The following is a 21,882-nucleotide window of genomic DNA, read 5'->3' as shown; positions in this document are numbered from 1 at the left end:
TTAACCAGCATGTCTGCCTGTGAAGTTCTCAGTTTGCCTTTCTTACACCAGAGTTAGAAATCACTGTCTAACAACATCCTGGCACTTAGAATATATCCATGAATATCCCCTATTCTTATTTTCAATAATACTCACTACCTATATTAAAGCTTGATGATATTTGTCTCAGGACTAACACTGGAATGAGATATAAATCTTTACCTAAGACATTTTAAGTTCTTAATATCTCTGCCTGATTGCTTTCTCTTGCAAACCTGTCTCCCAGACACACCAACAGTTATGAAGTGGAAGGAGTAAATTTCAGTTGGTTTTCCATATCACTGTTATCTATCTGTGTAGTTTTCATTACAACTTTGCCTATAAAGTACCTAAAGCTCATTTGAGTAGTCTACATCCTTATTGCCCCTGAAATGTACTAAGTGACATTCATTCCACCTATGAAGTACACCCTCTACTTCAAAATCTTTAACTAATGTACACTTACCTGAGGAAATGAAATTGCTTAACTGTACAGTTTATTAATATGGCAATCATTTCAAAATGCTTCTGCCTCTCTCAAGGTCACAAAATAAGAATGCCTGTAAAATACATTGACCAGGGATAGTTGTTTGATTTCAACAAAGGAAAAATGAAGGTCCAAATACACTATGAATGACATATAATTATGTCCCTAGAAAAGTACTCAGTGTCACCTACATCTTCTCAATCTTAATATGTATCATGAAAATGAAGCTAAACACTAATGGGTACTGTTGTGTCCTTGAAAACTCCTGAAGAAATTTCATTTTTTGCAGTAAACAATATTTCCCTCTGATTCCAGCAGAAGAGACATTACCCTGGGCTGGAGTCAGGGAGGCCACAATTCAGACCCACATCACACCTGCCAGGGTGAGCACAGTGTGTGACCCTCTCCTCCTCTCCCTGCTGACTGCTAAATGGAAACAAAATAACACCAGCAGAACACCATGGGTAGCATCAAAGGATTTGGAACTCAATAAATATTTGGTCACTGCAATTTTAATAAACAAACTGCATTATTATGTAACTATCAGCATTATGGAGAAAAGCCATGGTCAAGAGCAGCGGAGGCTGGAGTGAAATGCAGCTCTGACTGTGCCTCAGTGGAAGGTGCAGGTTCAGTGCCCTTCAGCTCTGCCTTGTTGCCTTCCCTCGAACCCATGAAAATCTCTGCCATGATTTCTGATAATGTGCGTACTGTGGATGATATGAAATAAAATTAAAGGGTCCCTATGTCCAAAACCTGCACACAGAAAAACACTGCTGTAAATTGTACCTATTCCCATGTACACTGCTAGAAGGAGGTTCAAAAGTAAAAATCCCATCCAGAAATAGGAAAAATGTAACTTCAGGTCATGGGATGTATGAGTTGAGTGGCATGAAGATTAACATAGTCATTACTAACAGTAATAATGATATCCAGATTTTGTTCTTCCCAGATTTTATTTATGTATCCTATATTACTTACCTAACAGCAACAAGTATCTATTTAATCCTTACTCACTTCAGTTGCATCAACTCAAAATCATCTCAGATAGCATGGCTGAATGAAGAGACACTAGTAACCCCTTTTTGTGCTGAAACTAACACATTAAATCTTTTTATCCCTTCATAGAAGACAGTTTTCCACAGAGGTCAACAGATCTTAATGACAGGTACATTTTTTAAATGTTTCCAGTTTCATGAGTAAGAATGAAAACAACACCTGACCTCAGGTTTGCAGTGAGATGGAGAGGGCTATTTTCAAGCATGGAGGAGCATGTGGTGATTCCCAAGGAGCTACTGGAGGGGGCCCAGGAGCATGATGTACCACACATCATGAGTCTCCTCCACTGTGACCTCTCCTGTGACCTGTGGCTGTTCTTCAATAGTGCATGAAGCAGTGTTCTTCCCTGAGATCCTCAGGAATCCCAAGAGGAAGCACACAGTGGGTGAGACTCTCCTTCTGCAGCGAGAGGGAAGGTGAATAACAGGTTGGCTTGCTGATGGGACAGCCTATCTGGATTCTCCTTTGATGCACTAGGTCCATGATCAGAAAGCCCAATGCAGAGAAGGCTGTACAATTTTCAACTGACAAATGAGTGCACATTACAGAAGTAAAACACAAGTCTTCATTTTCTGTAAAATAATAATAATGTGGATACATAAAACTACAGTGAGATGGTGTCCACAGAAAGAAAGGAAGTGACTTTCTCTGCCCCTGAGCATGGGAAGTGCTGCACATCAGTTCACGGTGCTCTGGCCTCTGTCATACTCACCTTCATCCTTATCTCCACCATCATCCTTTCATGGAGCTTAGGAAACACTTGAAGGACCCATTTTGTGCTGTTGTGGGAGAGATTTCTGTGTGAATTACCACCAGTGTGGGTGGAGAGCACATTCTGAATGAGATTTCTGATCTCCCCACCTGAAACAAAACCTGAACCCCACAACCCCAAGGTTGAACCTGCATGCTGGTATCCTCCCATCTGGCTACTCTGTGGTGTTTGTCCTTGTGCTGAGGTATCACTGTTTCCAACAATCCTTCCTACATCCATGTCCTCTCTGCACTTACTGAGTTGTTCTGCTTCTCTGCTGGGTCATGACCAAGAGGTGCTGATCCCAAGACCCTAACAAGCGTGGAGCCCAGTGAAGGCTCAGCTGTGTCCACAGGAACAGATGACATTCCAGGAGCTTCCGCATGAAGACAACCTCAGGTGGAGACACAGCCATGCAGCTCACTGTACAGGCACCTCCAACTGAAGGGCAGCAGGCACAGGTGGAGTATGGCTGACCCTAGAAGATCAAGACACAGATGTTATAATCAGAATAATTGGTCCATGAAATCACCATCTGAAGGATTTCCTATCAATGGGAAGACAAAAGAAAATGAATGTCCACATATAGTTATGGCCCTAAATCTAATTAGGAAGAAGCTTACATATTCTATTTATTTCCTTTATTTCTGTGTTTCTTGAAGAGACATCTGTGATTAATGTCCATTATTTTGGGGTAAAATATCAATGAAAAAAATGACCATTTGAACCACATAAGTGACATCTTCTAAAATTCAAACTTTGTGCACAGTTGAAGAAACTCCCACCCCAACCTCAGCAACCATAACTCTACTGTGAAGCATGATGCAGACAAAGTTTTCCAAATCAGAAACACGTGCCCAGGGAGAGGGCATTTCCATGACTAGAGTAGAATGCATTTATTCATTTTGGTGCATCATGATTTGGTGATTCATGGTGAATAAATGTACTGTAATTTCTCATTTTTCTTATTGTACATATTGTAGGATCACATTGATCATGCAGTCATATATGTAAGTATATGTAAATGAGTAATATATGTAAATGAGGTAAGAATGTCTGTTTCACTCTACTGTTCTTCCTAATCTCCTACTCCTTCCCCTCCCTTCACTCCCCTCTACCTAATAGAAAGTAACTCTATTCTTCCCTAGCTATTCCTTCCTTTTTGTGAATTAGCATGCACATATCAGAAAAAACATTTGACCTTTGGTTTTTTGGGTTTGGCTTATTTTGCTTAATATGATATTCTCAAATTCCATTTTTTACCAGCAAATGCCCTAATTTCCTTAAAGCTGAGTAATATTCATATATATATCACATTTTCTATATATATCTACATATAGATATATATCTCACATTTTCTATATATATCTCTATATATATATCTCACATTTTCCTTATCCATCCATCTGTTGCAGAGCACCTAGGTTGGTTCCATAGTTTAACTAGTGTGAATTGAACTACTATCATCTTTGAAGTGACTGTGTCACTGTAATTTGATGATTTTAAGTCCTTTGGGTATAAACCAAAGAGTGGGATAGCTGGGTCAAATGGTGGTTCCATTCCAAGTTTTCTGAGGCATCTCCATACTGCTTTCCATAGTGGTTGCACCAATCTGCATTCCCACCAGCAATGTATTAGTGTATCTTTTTCTCCACATCCTCACCATCATTTATTGTTGCTTGTATTCTTGATAATTACCATACTGATAGGATCTGACTCCCTTAACAAGACCCCTGAAGCACAAGAACCTAAATCAAGTATCAATAAATTGGATGGATTCAAACTAAAAAGCTTCTTCTCAGCAAAAGAAACAATCAATACTGTAAAGAAAAAGCCTACATATTGGGAGAAAATTTTTACCACATGCACCTCAGATAAAGCATTATTCTCTAAGATATATAAGGAACTTAAAAATTTTAACACCAGAAAGCAAATCCCATCAATAAATGGAATAATCGATCAACATATATATGCAAAAATGTACAGGGCTGGGGTTATAGCTCACTCGGTAGAGTGCTTGCCTTGCAAGCACAAGGCCCTGGGTTCGATCCCCAGCACCGCAAAAAAAAAAAAAATGCACAACATCTCTAGCAATTAGAGAAATGCAAATCCAAATTACCCTTAAATATTCTTAATGCCTCTTCCCACATCACACAATTTTCCACAAACAATGTAAGTGAAGAATGTCTTTACTTTGTAATGATTCATGCATGTTCAATTTTACCATCAAAAACCTACATTTCTTGTCCAATGACATATCAGTCACTGTCAAGTACATCATCTTATTCAGAAGCTCTATATTGAAATACCTCTGCAGTCTGCTTAGTAACAATATTCACATGATAAACCACTAAGTAATTTCACCTTCTATAATGAATAGAAGACAATTTCTATACAAGACAAACATTTCTGTTTGTCTCGAGTAGAAAATGATGTGACCTAGGATGGGAGAGAGGAAAGGAACATTTCAGTCCAATATCTACGATCTGCTACTGTATGCAGTTCATTTGCAAAATTCTCTACCTCCCTATTCATACTTCTTAATAGAAATGGAGAGAATTACAACCGGCTCCATACCATGAGTGTAACCTCATGCAATTTTAGAACATATTGAATACTGAATTGTTGTGGTATTCTCCAATAAAGAATCTATCACTAGGATAAAAGTAACTGTAATGATGAATAAACTTTTCAGATGGCACTGCAGTATGGGTTAATTAAAATTCTAAATATGGCTCAACCTGGGTCATAATGTCTGCTTATGGCTGTCTCCTTGTGCCTATTTTTTTTTTATACCCATGGGAATCTTTGCCAGGATCTTTGAATAATTGAATGGTGTAGATCCTCTTAAATGGATTTAGAGGTCCCACGTGTCTAACATAAAGACACAAATAAGAGCTATTTTAACTGCTCTCTAGTCCCATGAGATGTTCCTGAAGGAGATGAGACTGCAGACAGGGAAGAAACTGTGTGTTCAGGCCACACTGGCCAATTACTGTGAACCTGGAGAGTGCTGCTTCCACACTTCACACAGGGGTTTGTGTTTCATGCACTTTCTATATCACACAGGATGTGGACTGTGGGAGTCATCAAGGAAAGACAGTGATTCCTCTCCAAATACCCAGCATTTATGTACTAGAGGGTTGAAATGAAATATTCCATTACAGAAATAGGAAAACAGTGACTCACATAAGAGGATATTTTAGATTAATAGTGTGCATATTAAACACATCAATATTAATAATTATTATACATCAACTTTATTTTTCCCCATTTCATGAATTCTCCATATTTCCTTCACACAAGGACCACCATTTCTTGGTTAATACTCACTAAATACAGTCATGTTACTACAAATTAATCAAATGACAAAAGTCAATCCTCAAAAATGATAACTACCAGCTCTACATCACAGATATAATAAATGACACATACAGGAATTAAATTAAATTGTCAGTCTCTCGGTAACCTATTCCTCTGATTTGCTTCATTTCCAAATGAACAGAAATGGTTAGGCAGAGGTCAGAGATCTTAGATACAGGTGCATCTGAGGATTATTTTAAATCAGTTTATGGTCCTAACTAGAAAAGGCATCAAACTTGACTTCACGTGTAGTTATGACATTACGTGGCTACATTTCAATAACAGAGAAGGATGTGTTCAGCTGCAAGGATATTCTGCATCAGGACAAAATAATCTCCTGTGCTGAATGATTATGTGCCTACTCCTTTTGTGTTCACTGCTGTGATCTTTAGCTCTCCCTCCTATACTGCACACAGCATTTACCACCCACAGCTCTCCACTGTCCTTCATGAGGAGAACCAAGGAACTCAGTGGACAAGGGCTCTCCTCTTGTAGTGACAGAGATGTGAAGTCAGTGGATGAGTTCTCCATGCCATAACCTGCCATGACGCTCCTGAAAAAATCCTCTGTGTTCACAGTCAGATAATCCAATGCAATCACATCTTCTCTCTTTTCTACCTAACACCTAGTATATGTTACATACAAATGCTGTTCCTCCCTTTTCTGCAAAATAAAAATGAAGTGGGAAATATCATGCACATGAAGCAATCTACTTAAACATAGCTCAGCAACTGGTATTGAGGATCCCTCCGTGCGGTAACATGACAGTGTAGGTATAGTCATCCTCCCCCTCATCCCTCTCATATCCAGAATAATGCTTTTGGAAAGCTTAGAAATAGTTTAGAGGGACCCATGTCTGAATCATTGATGAAATATCAAGAGAAGTAGAATTTATATGGAAGCTAAACAAAACTCTGAATAAGGTTTTAGGGGCTCCGCCACAACCAAGACCTTATTTTTAAAGTTCTCATTGCTGAAATTTGTACATTAGTCTCATCTTCCTACCCAAGTGGTCATGTTTGTCCTGATGAAGAAACATGGGTCCATTCATCATGCCCTTCAGCCTTGATTAAGTTACATTAGGATTTCTCCTGCATCATGACAGAGGAGGATAGATCTGATGCTCCTCCCCTCTCAGGTACCCAGTGACATCTCAGTCTTTGTCCATTGGATTCACATGAGTACTAGTTCAGATAAGAGTTTTCTCATGAGAGAAAGGGAAAGAAGCATGAAGTCCAATGAAATGGAGCATCAAATGGAATAGTTGGGGCTTGGGCAGATTTTTCAAACACACACACACACACACACACACACATTGCATTGTCAATGGACACTGCTCAGAACTATTCACATTGCAGCTAAATTTTCTAATCTTTAAGGAATTCCTCCCATTGATGGAGTAAGTGAATATCAAAAAACGTACGTACGTTTTCTCTAATTCAGAAATATATTCTAATAATTGCCTATTTTATTTCTTTGTTTAACCTATGATCCATCTATTTTTACTTACATTTTCTATTATTAAAAGTATGCATAATGAAAATTGATCATTTTAACCACATAATAGTATACCTCTAGGTTCTAAAAGAGAAAACTAATTCCAAAATCAGTAGAAGACAGGAAATGATTAAGATCAGAATCAAAATTAATGACATTGAAAATAATAAAGCAAGTAACAGGATCAATGCATCACAGAGTTGGTTCTTAAAAAGAATAAATCAATTTGATAAATTTTTCCCAAACTAACCAAAAGACAGGCAAGACCTAATCTAAAAAAATTTGAGATAAAAAAGGGATATCAACACAGACATGTCTCAATCCCAGAGGATCATTAGAAACTAATTCTTTAATTTCTACTCCAATAAAATGGAAAATCTTGAAGACATTAACTAATTTCTAGATGTACATCCTGTGCAAGTTAAACCAGGAAATATAGAAAACTTCAATAGACCAATATCATGTAAGGAAATTGAAAAAGTAATTAAAAGCCTTCCAAGAAAGGAAAGCCCAGTATCCATAGATTATTAGCCACATTCTACACTACTTTTAAAGAAGGACCAGCATTCTCAAAATGATTCCATGAAAAGTAAAGGAATGAAATACTTCAAAAACATTCTGTGAAACCAGTCTAATCTTGATGCCAATACCAGACAAAGACATATCAAGGAAAGAAAATTACAGACCATTATCCCTCATGAACATAAATGAAAAATCCTTGATAGAATATTGGCAAACAGAATTCAAAAGCACTCCAAGAAGATGCTATACCATGACAATGTGGGTTTCATCCCAGAGATGGAAGATTCGTTCAATATACACAGTTCAGTAAATAAAATTACTGACAAGAATTGCACGATCATAACCAAAGATACAGAAAAGTTTTTAGACAAAATCTGGCATCCGTTAATGTTAAAAATGCTGAAGAAGCCTGGGTTGGAAGGACTAAACTCAACATTATGAAGGTTATATAAAACAAACCCGAGGACAACATCATGCTGAATGGAGAAAAAATGAAAGCATTTAATCTAAAATCAGGAAGCAAAAAAAGAGTCCACTCTCACCATTCCTATTCAACGTAATTCTTGAAAATCAGGCCAGAGCAATAAAGAAAGATAAAGAAATTAAAGGGACAAAAATAGGAAAAGAAGTACCTATAATGATTCCATAATGAGTGAAATGGGACAAAAGGCCAAAAAAACAGAACTTTTGAAAACACACGAGGGCAGACATTCACCAGCTACGTAGACAGAATGGATGCAAATCTCTTGAACTCTCTGTGCCCATGCTTTTCTTTTCATGTCCCCAGAGAAAATCCTTTGGAACAGCAAGGAATAACATTTGGGTGAGAATGGAGGCCATGTCCAGAGAGGCAGCCTCTGGGCTCATGCATCTTAATAGAAACAGGGAGAAGGGTACCCAGCATCACAGTGTGTGGAACAAGAACCAAATCTGGCACCTAGTACATATTTGGTCATTATGATTTCTTGACAAAAGGAAGCATTCAGGTACTAAGTAAATAGTGAGCCTAGTGATGGAAGAAATTAGGAAAGGACACTACAGCATTGGAATGAGGAGAAACTCTGAAATGTGCCTCAGATCCAGCTCCACCACTTCCTTTTGTATAGAACTTGCTTTTCCTAAGATCCTGTAAGTATCTACCTCTCTTTTTGAATAATCCAATGTTCTAGATGCTGTTAAGTGGAGATATATGGCTCATAAATCCATGACACAAACCCAAAAATGAGCTATATCCACCTGCCTCCTGTGGCACAGTCGTTAGAAGATAAAAACACAACAGAAAAACACCAGTTTTGTTGAAGCCACAGTTATTATGCCTGGGAGGTAAAGAGAGGAAGCGTCTACTCAATGTTTAACACATATATTTATTATTTTATCCCCTCTGTGCCAAATATGGTATAGGCTCTGAGGAATCAGAAATGAGAGTTGTTCTCCCAGTTATGACAGTTATGACACAACATCAGAATACACCCCAACATGATCACAAAAGCATGGAACACAAGCTGCTCTGATTCTGCCCACAGAGCTTCCCTGCCCCCTCCTCCCTCCATCCCACCAATCACTCTTCAGTTCACTCACAGTTCACTTCTATTGTTTTTAATTATTGTCCTGTGGACACACCCAACACCTGGACAAACAGTGTCACACCCATGCAGGCATGTTCAGTCAGATTCATTACAAAGTAAATCCCATTTCCAGTCCCTCTACTTCCTCCTGAATCCTCTTCATCAACTCTGCTGATCCTTTCCCTATTGTGGTGAAATTCCCTCTCCCCTCTCTTTTTTTCTTTTCTCCATTTCTTTCTTATTTTTATTTTTATCCCATTCCCCTTATTTTGGATTAGCCTCCACATATGGGAGAAAACATTCAATGTTTAACTTTTGGGGACTGTCCTATATCATCTAGCATGATAGTTGAAAATTCAATCCACCATTCAGGAATGCCATAATGGCATTCCTCTTTGTCTGATCAATATTTCATTTTTTCTATAGAGCACACTTTCTTGATCCATTCATCTGGTGAAGGGCACCTACATTTGTTACATAGCTTGGCTATTGTGAACTGTGCTACTATAAATATGTCTGTGACTGCATCACTGTAGTGTGCTGATTTTAAACTTTGTGAATATATACCCAGGAGTGGGGTAGCAGGGTCATATGTTGATTCCATTCCTGGTTTCATGAGGAATCTCCTACTGGTTTCCAGAGTGTTTGCAGTAATTTGCAGTCCAAACAACAATGTGTGAGTGTACCCTTCTCCCCACATCCTAGATGACATTTATAGTGATTTGTATTCTAGATTATTGCCATTGTGATTGGAGTGAGATGAAATCCCAATGTAGTTTTAATTTGCATTTCTCTAATTGCTACAGATGTTATCAATTTATTGACCCTTTGTATTTCTTCTTTTGAGAATTGTCTGTTTAGATCTTTATTTTTTTCCTGTGGTGAAAGAGCTTTCTACCTTTATTTAACTTGTTTTTTTCAGACATGCATGACAGTAGAGTGCATTTTGACCTATTATGTATACCTGGAGTATAACTTCTTCTAATTAGGATCCCATTCTTGTGGTTGTATAGAATGTGGAGTTTCACTAGTTGTGTATTCATATATGAATATAGGCAAGTTATGTGCAATTCATTCTGCTGTCTTTCCTCTTCTTGTCCCCCATCCCTTCCCCTCGTTTCCCCTTTGTCTAATCCACTGAACTTCTATTCTCTCTCTCCACCCTTGTTGTGTGTTACATCCACATATCAGAGAGAACATTTGACCTTTGCTTTTTCTGCCCATTTTTGATTGGGTTATTTTTTCTTTGGTGTTATATTTTTAAAATTCTTTGTATATGCTGGATGTTAATGCCGTATATGAGCAGACGACAAAGATTTTCTCACATTCTGTGTCTCTTTCTTCATTCTCTTATTTTCTTATTGTGAAGAAGTTCTTAATTTGATGCCATTCAATTTAACTGATTTTTTATTTCATTACTTGTGCTGTAGGAGTCTTATTTTGGAAGTTGGTTTCTGTGCCAACACATTGGAATGTTGGGCCTACATTTTCCTCAAGCAGTTGCAGGGTTTCTGGTCCAATTCCTAGGTCTTTGATCCACTTTAAGTCAACCTTTGTGTGGGGTGAGAGATAGGCATTCAATTCCATTCTGCTACCTGTGGATTTCCAGGTGTCCTAGACCATTGATTGGAGAGGCTATTTTTTCTCCACTGTATTTTTCTAATAGTTATCTACCTAGTGTCAGACAGCAGGAATTTTGTGGGTTTTTCTTTGTGTCCATTAATGTTGTGATGCCAGTTCCATACTGTTTTTGTTACTATAGCTCTGTAGTATAATTTGAGGTGTGAGGTTGTGATGCTTCCTGCTTCACTTTCCTTACTAAGGATTGCTTTGACTATTCTGGGTCTCTTATTTTACCAAATAAATTTCATAACTGCTCCTTTTTAGTTGTATGAAGAATATCATTGGAAATTTGCATCTCTATAGGGTTTTGGTAGTATGGCCATTTTGACAGTGTTAATTCTGCGTATCCAAGAACATGGGAGGACTTTCTGTCTTTCCATCTTCTCAGGCTTTTTTTTTTTCTAGAGTGCTCTATACTTTTCATAAGATCATCTCAATAAATGAAGAAAAATCATTTGACAAAGTTCCAGATCCCTTCATGTTTAAAACACTAAAATAACTAGTGATAGAAGAACTTACCACAGCAATGTAAAGGACATAAGTGACAACAATGACCAACATCATACTAAACAGAGAAAAGTTGAAAGGATTTCCTCTAAAAAGAGGAACAAGTAAAGGCTGCTCACTGTTATTCAACACTACTTTGAAATCCTTTCCAGCGCAATCTGATATGTGAAAGAAATTAAAGGGATATAAATAGGAAAAGAAGTGCTCAAATTATCTGCTTGCTGATGACGTTCCTATAATTACAAGATCAAAAAATACCAACAGAAGATATCATGACACAAGATCAACACTCATAAATCAATCACATTTCTATAATCCAATGATTCATCTGCTGAGAAAGAAATTATAAAAACTATCCCATTCACAATAGCTGAAAAATGATAAAATACTTTGGAATTAATCTAATAAAACTGTTGAAGGACGTATACCGTGAAAACTAGAGAACATCATTATTAAATTTTTTGGCTGTGTACCAGTATTTGAACCCAGGGCACTTAACCACTAAGCAACATCCCTAGCCCATTCCATATTTTAGAGGGAGGGTCTCACAAATTCCTTAGGGTCTTGGTAAATTTCTGAGGCTGGCTTTGAACTCGATCCTCCTGCCTCAACCACCTGAGCTGCTGGGATTATAGGTGTACGTCACTGTGCCAGGCAACTTTTTAATTTCACTTTTAAAACTTGTTAGCTTATTGAGTCCACTCTTAGTTTGCTATGTGTAAATAACAAAAAGTTACAGATTTCACCATTGTTGAGTGCATAGTGGAGTGATATTTATTTTTATTTGCTTTCTTGTGAAACTAACCATCATACATTTTAAAAGCTTGTCATCTTAACAAAGTGAAATCTTGATCCCTGTGTGAAAAATTCCCAACACAGCTTAAAAGCATTCCACTATAAAACATCATGAGAAATTAAAACTATTTCTGTTATCCAAGCAACACATAAAGAGGAAAGAGTTTAGTTTTCCTGAATTTCCCAAGATATATTGCAACTGACCATCACAGTTACTAAGATTAGAAAATTCTGCCATGGAATTTCCTAAGTGCATTTTTAATGTCCCTGTTCCTCAGGCTGTAGATGAAGGGGCTCAGCATGGGGGTGACCACAGTGTACATCACTGAGGCCACTGCACCCTTTCTTGGAGAATGTGATACAGCTGAACTCAGGTACACCCCAACACCTGTTCCAAAAAACAAACAAACAACTGCCAGGTGAGACCCACAGGTGGAGAAGGCTTTGTACTTCCCACCTGTGGATGGGATCCTCACAATGGAGTCAATTATTTTATAGTAAGAGAAAATGATCCCTGAGATGGGGAAAAGGCCATATATGACAGTAAGAAAATATTTCACAATGTTATCAGAGGAGGTGTCAGAACAGGAAAGATTCAGAAGTTGAGAAGGGTCACAGAAGAAACTAGAAATTTCCACATCTTTGAAACTGGTAATTTGTAAAATCATCAAATTGTGCAGTTGGGAGTCCAAAAGGCTCAGCAAAAATGACACCAAAGTTAAAAAGCCACAGAGGCGAGGGTTCATAATGACCTGATAATGCAGGGGGTGACAGATGGCCACAAATCGATCATAGGCCATCACAGTCAGAATCATGTCATCCATATAGACAAAAATGGCATATAGAGACATTTGTGTCAAGCATCCCACATAGGAGATCACTCTATTCTGAGTTTGAATGTCCACAATCATCTTTGGAGCCATAATAGAAACGAAACAAATGTCCACAAAAGACAGGATTGAGAGGAAGAAGTACATGGGGGTGTGGAGGTGGGAGTCAGAGCTGACAGCCAGGATCATGACGAGGTTCCCAAGCACTGTGACCAGGTACAGGGACAGGAACAGTCCTAAAAGGACGGGCTGAAAGTCTGGATCCTCTGTGAGGCTCATAAGGTGGAATTCTAAGACATGTGTAAGATTTTGTTCTTCTATATTGCTTGAACACCTTTCAAAAAAGCAAAATGTGAGAGTAAAGAAATGTGTAACTGGCACCCCTCAGTCTGTATATATTTGAATGGAAGTATTCACAATATAATTCACACTTGAGTACTAGGCAGCTTCAACAATGCTTCTCAGAAGTGTAATACCCAATCTTTGTACAGTCTTCCTTCACTTTCTGCATTTTTCACACCTCTTTCATAATCACTTAAGAGACTTTGATCTGAGCAACGTTAGAAATCCAGAATAATTGGAGAAAGAAGTTCATGATCCTAATTAAATATAGCATGCACTTTTATTAAAATAAATTTAGAATAACTAATGACCTTCTTTTAAGGAAAGCACTATTAATAATCCTATTTAATAACAAAAGGAAATTCACAATTTGATATGCCTTGCTTGGTTCTACACCTTGGGATGAATTCTTGTGCTTAAGATGTTGAAAGTACTTTTTGCTGTATACTTTAAATTCTCTGACAACTCAATCATGGGTGAGAGATCATAATCAGAAAATGTGATGTGCTGATTATCTTCAAGTGATCTTATTATTTTAGATTTTTTTCCTATTTTCCCCTCCTTTTTGGATTTTAGTTTGTTCTTGAAAATTTATGTAAATTAACAAGCATCCTTACATTTGATAAATTTTAAATTTTGGTAAATATTGGTAAGTGTACATAATTAGTGGTATTGGTTACCACAAATGTAGCATTCTTGTATACTACCTGAAAACACTTCTAAAATCTTAAACCTTAAGAAAAACCTTTGAATGGCTTAAATTTTGATCCTTATACTGAAATGAAGAATATTTCATTTTTGTATTATATTAAATTGATATTTATATAAAGTTTGATATTTTGTATCAACCCTGAGATCATTAAAATATCCACTACATAAAACAATTCTTCATTGTTTTGTCTTCATTCTGTTCTGCAGTTTTGTAGATATTCTTAATTCAGCTATGTAAAGTAAAGAGATGGTCAGTATCTGTCAGGTTTCACTGTGATCAAATTGGACAACAGAAAACAGAGCAAAACAACCAGTAACATAATTACTTCCTAAAACTTCCTCATCTGTTAAACAGTAATAATAATTACTGACCTTGTAAAGTTGCTAGAAGACATATTTTTAAATTTGAGATTGAGAACCATGCACAGTGGCATATGATTGTAATCCCAGTGACTTGGAAGCCTGAGGCTAGAGAATCATGAGTTCAAATATAGTCTCAGCAACTTATCAAGGCCCTAAGCAACTAAATGAGTCTCTGTCTCTAATAAAATATAGAAAAGGGCTGGATATGTGGCTTGGTAGTTAAGCACTGTTGGGTTGAATCAATAGCATTAAAAAACTTGAGATTGAGATTCCTGGGATCCCTCTCTAAGAGCCCTCTTCTATGCTGAGGATGCCTACTTGCTGTGTTGTGCAGGTGCTAGAAGATCAAGAGGGAGAACACTGGGCAAATTGAAAGCCAGTAAATAAACACAGGTGCAATTTTATACCTGGATTACAGGAAGTGTGGAGAATATTATCCAGTTCTTGTTTTTCTTAAGGCTGATTCATACGAGGCTTTGTTCTGAAGTGATTATACTGAGAGTTTAATATCTTCTTTTAAAGTGGAAACAGCAAGGATGCACATTGAGTGAAGGTATTGATACCCGGATATTTGATTTTCAGAGAAAGAAGTTCACTAAATAATCCCTTACATAAAAGTAGAAGCAATAATCACCCTAGCAGACATGTATACATACAAGAAGTATGAAAAATCAACAGAAGAAACTACCCCAAATAACCCAAAACAAATCAATACCTGTTTCCATTGACATCACACTGGAGGAAATGTCAGAGAATACAAATTGAGAGAGCTCACTGTTAAAATGTTCAATGACATAAAAGAAGATGTAAGGAATTTACTTAGTATAGAAACTCAATCATTCCAATAAAGAGATGGAGATTCTGAAACATAATGAAACAGAAATTGCAGAAATGACTCAATAAATCAAACAAAAATTTCATTGGAAAACATCAACAATGATTAGACCCCTTTAAAGAGAAACTCTCAGGCATCGAACACAATGTTTGCAATCTTGAAAATAAACTCAACAATAAAGAAAAATTGTTAAGATATCATGACCAGAATATTCAAGAAATCTGGAATGATATTAAGACAACAAATCTAAGAATCATTGGTGTAGATGGAGGTTCCAAAACACATAATAAAAAAATATACGATGTTGTAACTGAAATAATATCAGAAATTTTTCCAATCTTGTTAACGATATAGAATTCCAAATACAAGATGCATATAGAACCCCACATTGACAAGACCAAAAAGGATCCTCCATTAGACACATTATGATGAAAATGCCTAATATATACGAGAAGGAGAGAATTTGAAAGGCCTCAAGGAATAATGGCGTATCACATTTAGAGGAAAGACAATTCGGAAATCAAATGATTTCTCAATCAAGACCTTAAAAGTCAAGAGGACTTGAAAAAATATTTACCACACCCAAAAGAAACTGGGCACCAACCAAGATTACAATATCCAGCAAAAATAACATTTGGAATTGTAGTTGAATTAAAAACTTCTATGATAAAGAGAAGCTAAAAGAATTCCTAACCACTGAACCAGCTCTACACAGTCCATGAATTAAATCATGCAGAAAAATAAAAATTAAAGAAAGATAGATATACAAATGAATCACACTAAAAGAAAAGTCAATTAAAGAAGAATCAAGTCTGAATTAAGAATTAGATATAAGGCAAAATGGCAGGAAATAAAAATCATTTCTTATATAATGTTGATATAATGCTCTAAACTCTCCAATCAAAAGACAGAGGCTGGTAGATTACATTAAATATAAAGCCATACAAAACTTGTTTTATAAACTTGCTTCATAGAAAAATACATCCAAATAAGCAAGGTGAAAGAATGGAAAAATATATACCATGCAAATGGAAACCAAAAGGAAGCAGAAGGAGCTACTCACCTACCAAAGTAGACTTCAAGCAAAATAACTGCAAGAGAAAAAATAAGTCTCTTCATAGTTAATAAAGAGATCATCCACCAACAAGATATAATGAACATAAACCTTCATGCCCAGTACATCAGTGAACCTGCATACATGCACAAAACAAACCTTCTCAATATGAAGAAAGACACAACTGTGCAATACTGTGTCATTTCAACATCCCTTTCTCTGACAGGTCATCCAGACATAAACTAAATAAAGACTGCACAGAATTAATATCACTACTAGTCAAATGGACTTAAGAGAGAGCTGTAGAATATTTCATTTGTCAAAAGCTGATTTCGTATTCTTCTCAGCAGCACTTGAAAGAGTTTCTAAAACATTAAGTTTTAGGGAACAAAGCAAATCTCTTGAATTTTATCATTTCATAATGGAATTATTGTAGAATTCAATGACAATATAAAACACAGAAAACACATTAACACCTGGAGATTAAATAACACATTTTTTAACATTAAATGGACCATAAAGAAATCAAAGGAGAAATAAAAACTTCTTAGAAAGAAATGAGAATAGAGAGACAATATATGAAAATCTTTGGGACAGGATGAAGATAGTTCTAAGAGGAAAGTTCATAGCACTGAGTTTCTACATTAAAAAATAGAAAATTTTCAAATAAATAGCCTAACATCATAATAAAAGGACCTAGGAAAAGAAGAACAAACTAATGCCAAACTCAGTAAAAGATAGAAAATAATTAAAATCAGAAAATAAATTAATAAAAAAGAGAATTAAAAAATATTGAGAATGAGTGCAACTGAGTTGTTTCCTTGAAAACATAAACAAGATTGATAAACCCTTAGCCAAACTAAAAGAAAGAGATGAACCAAATCAACAAAGTTAAAGTGACAAGAAAGGAAATATCAACACAGACACTTCTGAAATTCAGAGGACCATTAGAAAGTATTTGGAAAATTGATACTCCAACAGTATGGAAAATTATAAAGATATTGACAAGATTTCTCGACACATATCACCAAAACAAATTGAATCAGGAGGATATACAAAACTTGAATAAACCAATATCAAGCAAATAATTTTAAGCAACATTCAAACCTTCCAACAAAGAAAAGAGCAGCAATGGATGGATATTAAACCAAGTTCTATCAGACCTTTCAAGATGAAATAATGCCAGTTCTCCTCAAATTATTCCATGGTATACAAAAAGGGGAAAACTTTCAAATTCACTTTATACAGGCAGTATCACCCTGAAACCAAAACCAGACAGAAAAGTCAAGGAAAGAAAACTTCAGACCAATAAACTTGATGAACATACATGCAAAACTCCTTCACAAAATATTGATAAGTTGCATTAAGAAACACACTAAGAAGATAGCATAACATGAGCCAGTGGGGTTCATTCCAGGGATGCCATGTTTGTTCAACATAGGCAAATCAATCATGTAGCACACCACGTAAGTGGAGATTAGGACAAGAATCATGTGATTATCTCAATAGGTGCAGAAAAAGCATTTGACAAAGTCCAGCACTCTTCCTGTGAAAAACACTGGAGAAACTCTCATATGTGGAAGTTAGATCAAAATAGGAGGGGAAAGGGTTGGGATCCTATGGAAATGCAGTAGAGATCAGTATAGCAGAGAAGGGATTGAGTGTCAGGACAGGGAGGAAGAGTGGCAAATGGAAGATAAAGTGAAATGAAATTGACTAAACTTGCCTATGGACACCTATGACTATTCCACAGTGAAGATGCCCTTCATGCATATTGATAAAACACTAATTTTGAAAAGCATAAATAAACACAAGAAAGACCAGTAGAGAAAAGAAGATAGGAAGAGGGAGGAGGGAAGAGAAAGGTGAAGTCCTGGGGACTGAATTGGAGCAGATAAGATTCCATGTTTGTGTAATTATGTCAGAAAGAACACCAGTCTATAACTACAATGCATTAATAAAAACTAATCCTGGGGATTGTACAAGACTGACAATCACCAGGAGAATACCAGAGGGATGAGTAGTGCAAGCGATGGTCACCAAGAATGCAAAACTTGTGGGTGAAACAAACGGGAATGTTAGATTGCCTGATTTAGTGTAAATCCTCTTCAACATACTGTAACACATTTCTTCACTTGATTTGTTATCACAACTTATTATTATTCAGTGATAAACTTACAACACTATATTGTAGGGTATATAACCCATAGATACAACATGTTTACTAACTGCAGAAAGATAGAATAAAATAAAGTCTTTTATTATGTAATATTTGTATTCATTAAAGTCATACAATATTGATTCTAAGTAAATTGTCATATGTTAAGATGCATATCACAATCCAAAGAGCAACTAGAAAAAATGCAAAGTTCTATCATTAGTATGTTAGTACTAGTAAGAAATTAAAATAAGTAGAACAGGAATTTTCGAATGTTCACAGGCCATGTATTCCCAATGATACAAATAAGAAACGACCAAAAAGGTTTTTAAGACTTAATTCATGAGCATATTTTCATGCATCCATGTAATGCAATGCTGCTCAGCAATACAAAGGAACATGTTACTGAAGCACATACCCTGCTTGAATCTCCCAAATTTTCTGTGCTGAGACGACTGATCTGAAACCATGTATATTGTCTGATTTCAAGCAAAATGAACCTAGGTTTAAAAATTCACAACAGTAACTTGCATCTGGGGGAGAAAAATGTTGCCTGGGAAGAGACAGAGATAATTTTCTTAGGATATTGGGATTTGTTTGATGCTTCAAAGCAGTAAGATTTTATGGGTATATTTGTGAAAAATGTACAGTTAAGATTTATGACATTCAATATGTTTATATCTGAACTCACCAAAAAATAAATAAGTAGGATTGTGTTGGGAAAGGGTTAGAAGCACAGAAAGAAAAAATGAAATAAAATTAGCAGATGTTCAATCTGAGGAACAGACTACTATTCACTTTATTTTACATATTCATAAAATGTCATGAAATACAATGCTTATGTAAAAGAAAAATATTTTCATGTTGCTTATCTCGTAGTTATGTCTTGCTATTACATCCACCTGTTGTCAGACTTACACCACTTCAATCAGCATGTATACCTGTGAAGTGTGTGGTGGTCCTTTCTTACACCAGTGTTGAAACTTACTATATAACAATATCCTGCACTTAGAACATTCTCCATGAATATAAGTTATTATTATAGTCAATATTACACACTACCTATTTTAAAAAATATGAATTGGATAACACTTGTGTCAGGACTAACATTGGAAAGAGATCTGAACAATCACCTAAGAAATTTGAGTTCTTAACATCTTTGCCTCATTCTATTCTCCTGCAAACATGTCTCCCAGACACATCTACTGTCATGAACAGGGGAGGTGTCATTTCCTGTTGGAGTTTCCTTATCAGTGTTCATTTATGTACCCATAAACACTTGTCCTTTAAAACACTTTCCTAAGTACCCAAATCATATCTAAGTAGTCTGCAAGACAATTCCTACTGACCCTGAAATGCCACATATTAATTATAAAAAGAGAAACCATTCTCCATTTAATCTGGACTCACTAGAGTTATACCAAATAGAAATAAACTCAAATGAAAATGCTGAGTCTCAGAGGGGCAAACAACCCTCCCTACCTCTCAGATAAAGAGAGCAGCTGGGAAGTTTCAAAATTGAATTGTCAGACTCTGAGTCTGATCCAGTAAATATTTTTATTGTTTACCCACAGACAGAATGTTTGCAGCATATGTCTTGATAAATCTCAGGCACATTTTAAAAATATTTCCAGCTTTATGAATGGGAATGAGATCAAACCCTGACCTCATGTTTGCTTTGAGATTGAGAGGACTACTTTCAAGCTTGGAGGAGCATGGGGTGAGCTCAGGGAGGTTCTGGAGGAGGTCCAAGAGCATGATCTGCACTGAAAGATCATCAGCCTCCCTACTGTGACCTCTCCTGTGATCTGTGGCTGTTCTTCCATATACATGTGCAGACACCCCCACTGCTCTGCCTGTGAACCTCAGGAATCCCACAAGGAGCAGCACCCTGGGAAAGGCTCTCTTTCTGCAGTGACAGGAGGAGGAATGGCTGCCTGGCTTGTTGATGGAACAGCTTGTCAGGAATCTCTTGCCTGAGTCCCTGGGGCCATGTCAGACAACCCAAGGCAAACAAGGATTCACTCTTTCCTACCTAACAAAGAAGTGCACCTTACATTTCCAAGTCACATTTTCATTTTCTATGAAATAATAATAAAGTGGGCATACATAACTAAAATCAGATGATGCACAAAAAATCAACAAATCACATAGAACATGTTCCTCTGCACCTGCAATTAGGAAGCCTCTATACTAGTTCAGGATAGGAAGGTTTCTGTCATTTGCCACATTCTGATAAACTCCATCATGATCCTTCCTACTGCATAGGAACCACTTCAGACAGATCCATTTGTGTTGTTCTGGGTGAAATTTCTATGGGAAATAGAACTAGTGGAGGGACAGCAATTTTTTAATCATATTTCTGAGAACTCCACCTTAAACAGAAACATAAATTTACCACTCCCCATTGCTGAAACTTTGCATATGTTTATCCTCTCATCTGAATCCACAAACTGTGATGTTTTTCCTCATGGAGAGGAAACATTACTTCCAATAGTCCTTCCCATATCCAGTGGCCCCCTCTGCACTTACTGGGTCATGCTGGTTCTCTGCTGGGTCATGACAAAGAGATGCACATCCCAGGACCCACATATGCCTGGAATCCAGTAAAGGCTCCAGCTGTGTACACACCATTCATATGAATACAGCATCAGGAGCTTCTGATACAGACAACCATGGCTGGACACAGACCTATGCAGCTCATAGGACAGGAACCATCAAATGAAAAGTGTGGAGGCACAGGTGATCACTCACTCTTAAAGGACCCTGGAAGCTCAATGCACAATCTCATAATTAGTCAGATAGGTCCACGTTGCCCCATCTCTAAGGACCTTTAAACATTCATGGAAGAAGCAAAGCAATTAGTGTGCACAAATTTTGGATAATAACTCTAATTAGGAGGACACTGTGTGTGCTACCTACTTCTTTCACTTTTTAAAAAAGATCTATCTGCTTCAACTGTCCATTTTTACTGGGGAAGATGTAAATAAAACATATAACATTGTGACCATACCAAACTGCACCCTTCACTCACATTAATGACATTCACCTTGTTCTGCACAAATCACCATCAACCATCTCCACAAATTTTCAATTTTCCAAAACTGAAAATTGACCCTTGTTTAAAACTCTCCATTAGTCCCACACCACAGTCCAGACAACCACCATTCCTCTGTGAAACATGAACAGGAAATAAAGGCTTCAACCCCTTAAATATCTAATTAGGAAGACAAAACTGTTTTCTGATCTTTTATAGACCTGTTAGAGTGCTTCACTGTATACTCATCATAAATCATCTCATTTATAGCACCAGTGACGCCCCTGAACCTCAGGTTTCAGTCCCATTTTTAATAATACACTATGACATCTACAATGTTAATTACCAAAAAAAAAAAAAAAAAA

At 36.7% G+C, this 21,882-nt stretch overlaps 1 protein-coding gene across 1 annotated transcript; it reads right to left on the bottom strand.

Annotated features, from left to right (window-relative positions):
• Positions 1-12,408: 12,408 nt before the first annotated feature.
• LOC124969252 (olfactory receptor 7E24-like) lies at positions 12,409-21,041 on the bottom strand. The gene is made up of 2 exons (XM_047532116.1): positions 21,013-21,041; positions 12,409-13,351 (listed from the first exon to the last, which is right to left on the bottom strand). Exons 1-2 carry the CDS (start codon positions 21,039-21,041, stop codon positions 12,409-12,411), a joined length of 972 nt encoding a protein of 323 aa, XP_047388072.1.
• Positions 21,042-21,882: the final 841 nt, after the last annotated feature.

This window comes from Sciurus carolinensis, chromosome 17 (genome assembly GCF_902686445.1).
Source record: "Sciurus carolinensis chromosome 17, mSciCar1.2, whole genome shotgun sequence".
Lineage (NCBI taxonomy): Eukaryota > Metazoa > Chordata > Mammalia > Rodentia > Sciuridae > Sciurus > Sciurus carolinensis.
Note: the sequence above shows the minus strand (reverse complement) of the source record. Positions and strands in the feature narration are given on the sequence as shown.